This window comes from Mirounga angustirostris, unplaced genomic scaffold (genome assembly GCF_029215605.1).
Source record: "Mirounga angustirostris isolate CCGP_5_RB_7025 unplaced genomic scaffold, mMirAng1.0.hap1 SCAF_1, whole genome shotgun sequence".
NCBI classification, from domain to species: Eukaryota; Metazoa; Chordata; class Mammalia; order Carnivora; family Phocidae; genus Mirounga; species Mirounga angustirostris.
The window spans coordinates 85,665,882-85,677,434 of NW_026991709.1; the positions used below are offsets into that span (position 1 = coordinate 85,665,882).

General features: G+C 37.1%; 1 protein-coding gene across 2 annotated transcripts in view; it reads left to right on the forward strand.

Annotated features, from left to right (window-relative positions):
- The window catches only part of GNB4 (G protein subunit beta 4), a 58,066-nt gene extending 47,334 nt beyond the window's left edge, over positions 1 to 10,732 (forward strand). For both annotated transcript variants that reach the window (XM_064585033.1, XM_045903339.3), the window contains 2 exons: positions 4,378 to 4,594; positions 6,495 to 10,732. In XM_064585033.1, coding sequence (XP_064441103.1) covers positions 4,378 to 4,594; positions 6,495 to 6,601 — 324 coding nt within the window. In that variant the 3' untranslated portion in view covers positions 6,602 to 10,732. The remainder of the gene's footprint in view (positions 1 to 4,377; positions 4,595 to 6,494) is intronic.
- Positions 10,733 to 11,553: the final 821 nt, after the last annotated feature.

Here is an 11,553-nt window from a genome sequence, read left to right on the forward strand (position 1 = left end):
GTTCCCTCTCTCGCTGTCTCTCTGTCAAATAAATAAAGTCTTTAAAAAAAGAAAAGGATAAATATTGCAGATATATAAAATTAAGAATAGTAAAGGTTATATTACATATAAAAGATTTTATTTTATTATTTTTTAAAAATTTTAAAAATCATAAAATACTTAACATGGTAATTCTAAGTCAGTTTTCCAAAACTGACTCAATAAATGAAAACTTGACTAGTTTATTATGATTTTTTTATTATGTTATGTCACCGTACAATATATCATTAGTTTTTGATGTAGTGTTCCGTGATTCATTGTTTGTGCATAACACCCAGTGCTCCATGCAGAACGTGCCCTCTTTAATACCCATCACCAGGCTAACCCATCCTCCCACCCCTCTCCCCTCTAGAACCCTCAGTTTGTTGACTAGATAGTTTAAAACTACTTTTTATGAAAATGTTCAGACCCATGTAGTTTATTGGCAAATAATCCATACTTTGAAGGAACAGAGTTTCAGTACTATTAAAACTGTTTTTGAACACAAAAAAAGACTGAAAGTTTCCCAGTTCATTGTGTTAAACTAGCATAACCCTTACATCAAAACACAAGAAAAGGGTCTCCCTTAAAACTAGATAAAAGCATCTTAGGAAAAATTATAGCAAATCAAATCCAACAAGGTGTCAAGGTAAAAATAAATTATCAAGTAAAAATTAATTCTAAGAATGAAAAATGACTTAATATTAGGAAATCTATTAATAAAATTTACCAAGTCATTTTGTCAGTATTTTGGATACCAAAAGGTATCTGATAGAAAACAAACACCCATTTTTAAAAAACAAAAAACTCAGTACTAGAAAGCTTCTCTGTCATTAAAAACAAAAAAACCCAAAGAAACCCAACTTAAATGAACAGCCAACATCACACACACTTTTCTTTAAATGCATCTGGCAGACTTTATATTCAAGTATTCCCTCTAGCTCTTAGGGCCGTCCTAAGCACCCAGGAAATTAAAACTAGTTCATCGTATTGGTAAGGTGATCATATATCATCCAAACTCGGAAATGTGTAATTTTCAGTGTGAAAGAATGCTGTTAACAATTTTGCGCAGGAGAAAGGCATAAATGGGGACTGTCCTGTACAAAACGGGATGTCTGGTCATCCTGTGTCTTAAACATAGACTGTTGGCAAGCCGTGCCCCATACACTGAGCTTTGTGATTGGGTGTTCTGCGCTAGGTGGCCTTTACTGAGTATAGCTTCTGTTTCGGTCCATGGTAGAGAACAGGTTTAACCCATACATGCTGATAAATGTATGTAAATGGTATTGTTGGACTTCTGCAAAGGAACAATGTAGAGTATCTTGCTGGCTGTTACAGTGGAAGAAAGTGGTCAAAATCATAGCCTCTAGGTAGCAGTAAGGGTCTGGTGAAGCCTTTCACTTGCTTGAGGGCCTTCTTTCTAAACTTCACTGTGGCTTGGGAGGACTAATGATTGGATCCTTGGTAGATAGAAGAAATGGTGGCTAGAGGTTCCTTAGCCTTTTGGGAATTTGAAAAGGAAAAGCAGTTCCTTGTTTTTGATGTGGAAAAACCATCTCCACTGGGACCAGGCTTGAACCATCCTAAAAATCATTAAAATAAGAAGTACTTGCATTTCTGAGAACCTGTTACCCTGTTAGCACTGCCTTCCTCCACCATCATCGTGAGTGTGGGGGGGCTTCTTAGCAGTGAAAACCCTGGAGGCATTCTCATTGTATTAAGTAACAAGACAATAATACCATCACCATTGTTTCAAATGTTCGGAAACTTCCAGCTGGTATAGTTGGACCCGAAACTGAAATAAAAGCTGAATTAGAAAGTAGAAAAAATACCATTATTTGCAGGTGAGAGAGTCTGGCTATCTAGATATCACAAAGAGTTTGGTGTATTTTCTGGGCGACAAACTTTTAAAATCAATAAAATCAATAACTGTCTTATATACAAACCCCAATAATAACCAGGTAGACAACAGAAAGGAAGAAAATCCTATTGGGAATAGCAACAGAAATTAGGAAGAGGCATACATTAGCAAGAAATGTGTAGAATCTTTATAATAAAATTTTGTGGAAACATTTTTTTTTTTTTTTTAGATCAATATTCCTGGGGCACCTGGCTGGCTCAGTCAGTAGAGCATGTGACTCTTGATCTTGGGGTTGTGAGTTCAAGCCCTTTGTTGGGCATAGAGATGACTTAAAAATAATCCCGGGGTGCCTGGGTGGCTTAGTCAGGTAAGCGTCAGCTTGGGTCATGAGATGGAACCCCACCTCGGAGCCTGCTTAAGATTCCCTCCCTCCCCCCACCAACTCTTGCATTCGCTTTCTCTAAATTAAAAAAATAAAATCTTTTTAAAAATACCATCTTCCTGAATGAGAAGACTGCATATTATAAGCTAATCATCTATCCCTCAAACTAATTTTTAGGCTTAATACAAATTTTAAATAAAACCCACATGGAGGGCAGGTGGCTGGGTGGTGCAGTCCGTTAAGTGTCCAACTCTTGGTTTCGGCTCAGGTTATGATCTCAGGGTCATGAGATTGAGCCCTACGTCCAGGGAGAGTCTGCCGGGATTCTCTTCCTCTCCCTCAAAAAAACCCAAGTGGATTTTTTTTTTTTTTTTTTTTTTGAGATGAGTCAGAAGGATATGGAGAAAAGAAACTTGATCAAATGTCTGTGAAATTGAAGTGGGGGGGGAGGAGAAAACAGACTGATTTGAATCAGAGTACCATGAGTATTTTGCCATGCCAGATAGAAAAATTACTATCAAGTTAGGATTTTTACAAAGTGTGGTACAGGTACAAGAAAGGGTAGACAAAACTAACATTTTTGTGTATATTAGTTCAGTGAATTAAAAATGTAACAAGAAAATCAGTAAAATGATTAATCAACAGCTGGGACAATTACTTGACTATTAAGAAAATTAAGTTAGATCCTTATACTAAATGCTGTATATCAAATAAATCCTGGATAGATAAAAATTAAGATGTGAAAAATGAAATTACTTTAAAAAAAATTGGAAAAAGAGGGGCACCTGGGTGGCTCAGTCAGTTGAGTGTCTGCCTTCTGCTCAGGTCATGATCCTGGAGTCTGGGGCTTGAGTCCCATCGGGCTCCCTGCTCAGGAGGGGGTCTGCTTCTCCCTCAGCCCCTCCCCCCAACTCATGTTTGCACTCGTGCTCTCTCTCTCTCAAATAAATCTTAAAAAAAAAATAGAAAAAGATATAATTGAACATCAGCTAATAAGCCTGAGAAAGGACCTTACTCATTACAACAATGGAAGAAATCTCAAATGGAAAGATAAATTTGACTACATAAAAATGAAATATTGCTTTATAGTTTTAAAAAAGAAAACTATAGGGGTGCCTGGGTGGCTCAGTCGTTAAGTGTCGCCTTCGGCTCAGGTCATGATCCCAGGGTCCTGGGATCGAGCCCCACATCGGGCTCCCTGCTCAGCGGGAAGCCTGCTTCTCCCTCTCCCACTCCCCCTGCTTGTGTTCCCTCTCTTGCTGTGTCTCTCTCTGTCAAATAAATAAATAAAATCTTTAAAAAATATATCTACAGACTCTAGGAATTCTGATAGCAATTTCTGAAGACCATTTATTGACAATAGCATCCAGATTTTGGGTTTGTATTTCTGACTGCTGAAATGTCTCTCTCTCTCTGTCAAATAAATGAAAAAAAAAATCTTTAAGAAAAATAAATAAAAATAAAAAACTAACTAAAATCTGTAAAAAAAATTTCTATTTGTTATTCCTGCAAATCAAGTACTAACAGCATAGTAGAAAATAAGCAAAGGTCATGAAGAATCAGTTCACAAAAGTAATACAGATGACCAAAAGATACATGAAAAAAACTGTTAAAAAAAAAAAAAATGTTGAGTAGTGCTAGGTTCTGAGAAAAGGGGATTCACAAACTAATAATGCATAGTTTACTCCTAGCTTGACTTTATACCCAGCCTAACTGGGATGATTTATGTTCTCTTCTGTAAAATGTTTCCTATTTATTTCTCATGATGGATGATGGGATTTTGGAATGTTTAAGACAACACATATATAAACTCTGTAAACAGTAATGTTTGATTCAAATCTTTTAATAAGCCGTATGGAGGAAGAGAGCCAGTCTTTAGTGAGTACTTGCTCTGTGCTGAGCCATGGACCTTGCATGTTAGTTCATTCCATCCTCACCAACACTCTGAAACTCAGGCCTGAAGTGTGGAAGAATTTTCAGGGCCCAACGTTTCGCACCTGGGAAGAAGCCAGGTTGGAGTTCAAATCTAGGTCTGTCTCACCCAGAGTCTTATCACACTGCCTCACGTGGATTTTGTAGACTTGTGTGGAATAAATGTGTGTTCCTTTGCTTTTAGTTTTTCCCAAGTGGCTATGCCTTTGCCACGGGCTCTGATGACGCCACCTGCCGGCTCTTTGACCTCCGCGCAGACCAGGAGTTACTGCTGTACTCGCACGACAACATCATCTGTGGCATCACTTCCGTGGCTTTCTCAAAAAGCGGGCGCCTCCTGTTAGCTGGTTATGATGACTTCAACTGTAACGTGTGGGACACGCTAAAAGGAGATCGTGCAGGTTGGTAAAGAGGTCACGGTAGGTTTGGATTTTGTCAGGAAACACGGGCAGCTTCCCCGGACACCTCGCAGCCGCGGGGAAGGGCACCCTGGCAGTTCTCGTCCGTGGTCCATAGTGACGTTCCCATCTTGTAAAGAGCAGGGACATCTGGTTCTAGAATATCTTCTTGTTTGGTAAGTTTTTGAGTCTTAATTCAGTGTGGAGTTTCTTCTAACCTGACAGGAAGCACTGTAACGGCTGTGAATCCTCTTCCTTCTGGAGCGGATCCTGTCTGGGACAGGACACAGCCCCCCTTTCCAAACCTCAGCCCTGAGCTCTCCCCCATAGCTGCCAGAATACTAGCGAGTGTAGCAGGTCACCGCGGAGACTGTCAGGAATAACAGCTTCCACAGAGTGATTTTTAAGTATTTTTTAGAATCAGTATTATGCATATGGAATCACACAGCTACATGGCTTGTTACCAAAACAGCAGTCTGCTGGCCACAGCGCCTGTTTCCTGTTCCCAAAGGTAGCTCCTAAGTATTTACTTCCAGATCTTTAGGTAACATGCCTCTCTTGCTATCACTTGGTTTGTGTGCATGTGCGCACTCCCAACGTGGTTTATTAGTATCCACACTGGGGAGCGGTGGGAGAGTGGTGTTAAAGCTGGACCCTCAACAGACACTGTCTGGAAGTTTTAAAACAATTCGAATGAGTCATTGATTTTTTTTTAACTTCTTGGTGTTCTCTGTTGAGGGTTCAGCTTTAACATCTCTCCTCCCACCGCAGCCACATCCTTCCTATCTTCTGTTTCCCATGTAGAGTGGATTTTATTGAGAATGTCAGTCAGTGTTTACACAATTAGGACTTTTATTTAAAGAGGTATTAGGTGTTTTGCCTGGATTGAATCAATTAGTATCCATAACAAAATTAGAATGTGTGTGTTTTCCGTAATTTAGCATATGCTTGAGTTAGTTTTGCTTTGCGTACAGCTGCTTGTTTTCAAGTTGGCTCAACTGGATACGTTCACAGTAAAATTGAATGGCGACTTGTGAGTTGCTAATTCATTTTCCTTTCCAACGTGACTAGGAGTATTTAGTCACAATGCTCATTTTTTGTTATTTCAACTGTAGTTGTACGTTTGCCTGTTGCCAAACATTGCTGTGCCGGATGTACTACAGAGAATATTAAGAGACAAGATTATGTTCCTGAAGTTGAGTGAAAATGATTTTGCTTCATTATCTAGAGATACTGCAAACTCAAACACAGTTTATTAAAGAAAAAAATTCTTGAATTTAATATATTCCAATTTTTCTTATAGATCTTCACATTTCTCATTTTCCTTGCAGTTATTTGGGAATATTCATTTTATCTTGTGTGGTGATCTGAATATCAAATGAATTTAACTTTTACAGAACTAAAACTAGATGAGTTGGTTATAACCAAAGTTAGAATCAAAACATTGCAGTGTTAGCTGTTTAACAGAGCAAAGTACATAAACTAATTTGGTATTTTTGGAAGTGGTGATGTCAGGCAACTTCATTCTTAACATCCTTACTGTTCTTGTGGTGAAAGACTGCTTCACTGAACTGCATTTGAAATTTTGTTTTGAGAACAGCAGTGGCAACAGCTGTCGGATCATGAACTTTAATTAGAGATGTAGAATAAAGTATACATCTCTTTTCCTAGATATAACCAAGCATGACTATAAAATATTTCAAAAGTGATAAGCATGAGGCCGATGTAGGTGTCAAAAATGCATGTAATGCAAAGAATTGTATTTTGCTCACATATCTAGCTACCCCTGGTGCCCAGGCTCCCCGTTTAGGTTTTAAGTACCCTTCTAGATCTTTTATGCATATACTTGTTTAATTCTGAAGGTTGCCTGTTGTTAACTTTTTACTGAACTTTTGTTTTTCAGGTGTTCTTGCTGGTCATGATAACCGTGTCAGCTGTTTAGGTGTAACAGATGATGGCATGGCTGTAGCAACAGGCTCTTGGGACAGTTTTCTTAGAATCTGGAATTAATAGTGCGTACAGGTTTTCTGTTCTCCGTTGCGATCTGGAGAAATCAGTGCTACAGCCTATCGCTGTGAGAAGAAAACTCTACCTTATATTTGCAGGTGAAGATTTTTCTATTGAGATTATTATATACAAAAATATTTCAGTAAGCTACAAAACAAGTGGGGAAGAAAAAAAAAAAAGGCAAGGGTGCTTGCTGAGATCAAAAGGACCAGTGCATTAACTTGAGGAGTTGAGCTAATTTAACCTTGATGAATTTTTGCTTGTACTCAAACTATTTTCTTTGTGTAGGACAGAATGTACACATTATAGCTGTTTATCATGTTTGATTGTGTTTGCATTTTTTAAGACCTACATTTTTAACTTTATACATAAGAAATACCACATTTTTGAGTTTTGTAATGGAGGAAGTAGGCACAGTAATAGATGGAAGTGATCCCATATGTATGTGTACTTATGTTTGAAGAAGGTCTCCTTGATTTCTGACCTTCCTTTTTAACCTAAAAGAGCTCCTGGTTGCTTAATGTTTAAGAATGCTCACAGGCCTAGGTACCTCTGAGGGCAGTCTCTGTTGAATATCATTAGTTTCTGGTGCATCCTTTGCCATCCTATGAATTTAAATAAGTGCTCATTTTCAGTCCTTGGAGGGGGAGATAATCTGAAGGCCAGGGAATCGAGATTTCATTCTGAAATTTTAGACATACATAAACTCATTATATTAATAGTTAGACAGCAGTAATTGCATAAAAACGGTTCTTGACGTTTAAAAAATCTGGTTATGATCAAATGACACTTTGAGTAGCCCTCTAAATAGTTGGGCTTTCCTAGTGATGTCATATTCTAGAACTGAGTTTGTAGGGCACACTCATTATTTCAGATTAACGTTTGGATTGTCCTTGCATCTGAAGAATTTTCCCCAGTGTTCTCCCTTGATACACATGTAGATGGGAAATACGTGATGGCATTATGTTGTTGAAAAAGAAGCGTTAATATCTAACCAGTCACTAGAGTTGATTAGTTAGTGTAGTGAGGTAGCTTTATGAATTTATGTTCAAATAGTTTATATTAATTCAGATTTTATATATCTGTGACTTAAATTTAAAAAAGGAAATATTCAGACTTTTTGCTCTTCTGTACTTCTGTAATTCTTCTCTTGGCACAAAATAATGGTTTCTAAGTGATTTTGCAAAAAAGAATGCTTAGATCCAAGTGACTCCACTTTACAGCCAAAAGAAAAATTCCAAGAGCAATCTTTAAAGGAGTCAGAGGAAAGTACTAAGCAATTCCTGTTTGTCAATGATATAATGTGTCTATTACTAGATTGCCCCTCCCCAATTTAAACAAAGATACTTCTCCCCTATAACTAAAGCTAAATGATTGACAGTAGAAGATTTAGTCTTGCTTGATGGTGAAGTCATGGACTATTCTCATATAGAGAAGTGCATTATTTTTGTAATTTAGTGAACCATGTTCATTACTATTGAGATAGGTCTCAACTTATGATCACATGTAACCCTAATCTAAGTACTCCCCAAATTTCACTTGTGAATTTTCATTTTTATATTGTGACTGTGCTAGTAAGTGCATCAACTATAATGAAGTCTGTATCAGTTTTAAGATAGCTGATAATAAAAAGGAAATGGGTAAAGATTAAGATATAGGACCAAAAATATAAATATATTGTAGATGGCAGGCATGAATGTGTACTTATAAACACATACAAGATTTCTGTGAACTTTTTTTGCAGTTAATGTTGTGGACTGTCATTTCATAAAGAATAGCTCTTTGAGGTAAGGCAAGAATATTTTAAAGGAACATACTCATTTCCCAAGAAGGTGAGGGTTTGCCGTGTAGCTCAGCAATTCATTCCAAAATCCTGTTGAAGAAAGCACTCTGCCATGTGCAAAATAGCCACATAATGTATATATGAGAGTATCTCTTCCTCTTTGAAAGTTATTCTAATAACAAGATAATTTTGTCAGAGAGGCACAGACTACAAGAAAATCCATGGTCTTAAGCATGTTGATAGAATGAGTTAGTCTTTGTAGATAAGCTTAAAAGCAGTCCCATAGTTAAATGTGTAGTAGGCAACTAAGACCCAACCACTGTTGTGGCTATATACATATGACCAAATGGTGACCTCATTACCACATTAACTTACTTCTAAACCTTTGCTCTCTAGTAATATAGGTTCCAATTGCTAAATACATTTACTTGCAGTTTGAGTTCAGCTGATAGTCTCAAGTGTTGAGCATTAAGACTTTTAACCAGTAAGAGTAATATAGTACTACTGTACAGTTTTAAAGAATTCGCATCAGGATTGTTGCATTTATCTGGTGCGTGTTTTCTTTTACCTTATAAGAAACATTAAACATAATATGCCTCAGCATGTTTACTTATAGATTCCTTAATCACTTCCTAAAGAGTGGTTTTTTCAGATCTGGCAAGAATAATTTAAGAGAACATATTCTTTTCTAAAAAGAGTGATAGTGATTGCCCTGTGGATCCGCAGATCGTCCCAAAAGCTGATAGCAAAGACCTCTCCACCTTGATGGACAGGCAGGCCTCATTTTTGGCAGCTGTATTAGAGGTTTAGACTGAATATCCAAGGCCTCTCCCTCCCTCACTCAGATTTTTCTAGTTTGGATCCCATGGTCCCATGCACCACACTGAGTTCATCTTCACAGAGGCAAAAATTTGGGCTTAGTATTTCAATTCTAAGAGTCTAATAGGCCGTTCTCCTTATTTTAATGTAGACTCAGCTGAACTGATACTGCATGATGATAGTAAACTGGTATCCTAGACATGGATGTAGGTGCTTCTGGAACGTGTTAAGCAATTTTAAAGTTAACCTATTAAGAGAAATGGATCTTGCCTTCTCCAGGTGACAATGAAATTTTTATTGCTAAAATATACTGTGCCAATATTATAACTGGCCTTCTCCAACAGTATTGAGGTCTTAGACTTAATAATTGTTATTAACCTTTTTAAAAGTGAAAACATTCAGGGAAATTTATGCTTTGGTTACTGTTGAATGTTTCACATTTTAAATTACAAGGCAAGTGAATACTTGTGGCTTATCTGTTGATGTTTAAACTTATGGAAATTGATTAAACAATCTTCTAAATGGGCCTTCTAAATGGGCCTACCATTTTCACAATATTCTCTCTAGAATCTTTAGGGTATAAGTCATGCTTAAAAATTTTTGCTTTTAAATCAAGTACTGTGTTCAGCTTCAAATTTCCCTTTTGCCATTGTGGAAAGCAAAATTTTAAACTGTTAGAATTTTTTAGAACACCCTCAAAGGTTAGACCATCTTTCTTGTGAGAAAGAGTAGCACAATGAAAAAAATAGGTATTTTAAATTAGATTGTTTAGGTGTATTATGTTTCATATTTACTAGTTTTTCCTCCTGCTCATTTTGAGTTGCCTTAAATTCTGTGGTATATCTAAAAATACTGGTTACAATAGGTACTCATTAAAATGGTTTGTAGTTGAATGTCTAAGCTAGCAGTGCATCTTTTAAAAGTTTATTAGTCACAGATTGATGGTACACCTTGTATTTAGCAGATTTGTTTGCATGTTGATAAAATTTCCTAAGTCTTTTTTCTTAAATCCAATTACTGATCCTATAAAATAGTTATAATGCAGCATCATGAAAAACCTGGTTATGTGTTTCAGCTGGTGTTAAGTGTCCCCCACAAAATCTTACATCATATAGTATTTATTTTTTAATTGAACTTCAGTGATACTTGGTAGATATTTCAAGCCTTTTGTCTTTTACACAATGGTGCTCTATTGTTTTCAAAGCATCTGAACACTTGGATTCGCATATTCTTATCCAAAGGCATCCACATAGAAGTGGGTTTTTAAAGCTGATTAAAATGTTTTTCTTCACCTACAGTGGTTTCTACAAACTTGTAGCCAATTGACTTTGAATGTCAGTAGTAGGACTATGGGCAAGGTGAACGTAGATTAAAGCTCATAAAAGCTTTAAGCCAAACTGTGGACTTGTACCATGATTTAATAGTATTCTTGGATCTTTCTTGCACAATGACTCATTCCTTTATTTGTACAGTAGCTCTGTGAAATGTTGCTGTGAATTGATATTGTAATCAATAAAGTGCTTTTAACCAGATTTCATGTAGTGTGTTTTTGTGGCTCACTTGGTTAAGCATCTGCTTTCAGCTCAGATCATGATTCCAGGGTTCTGGGATTGAGCCCCGCATCGCTCAGATTCCCTGCTCAGTGAGGAGCCTGCTTCCTCTCCCTCTGCTTCCCCCCACCCCACCCCCTCTGAAATGAATAAATAAAATCTTAATCACACTAAAAATTAAGCCTCAGAAGTAAACTCCAAGCCTTTTTCCTTTCCTTAACCTACTCCTTACCACTATGAATGCTACCTACTGTTAAAAGGCTACAAAGTTACTGCGAGGGAACTTCCTTACTTGGCTAGGTGCATGAGCCAGTCTACCCAAGATACTGTACATGCCTACTGCAAACATGAAGATTAAAACTCACTGCCAGTATAAATGCTACATTTATCAACTATCAGGCAAACAAGTTTTATTTTCACCTTGCATACTTATAAAAATGTAGTTCTGTAAAAAGTTTACGGTTATACAAAGTTATAAATAATCCTGCAAACATATATAGTAAACCATCAAGTATGTGCAACAACTTTGAACTACAGCTGTGAATTACATAATTCCCGTATAATTCATGGGCTTAGTCAGAGGTGCAAAGATCTGCAGGCCTAAAGGTTGGGTTTCATTATTTTAGTGTTACGTTTCCAACATTCATGCATTCTCAAACTTGATCAGGTGGAACTGCATTCAAACTGGTATTGCAGAACTTACTGTAGCTTCACTATACCAGAATCACTATTTCAGTAGTTCTCAAACTTGAGTGTGTCTCAGGATCACCTGGACAGCTTGTTAAAACAGGCTGCAACACTAC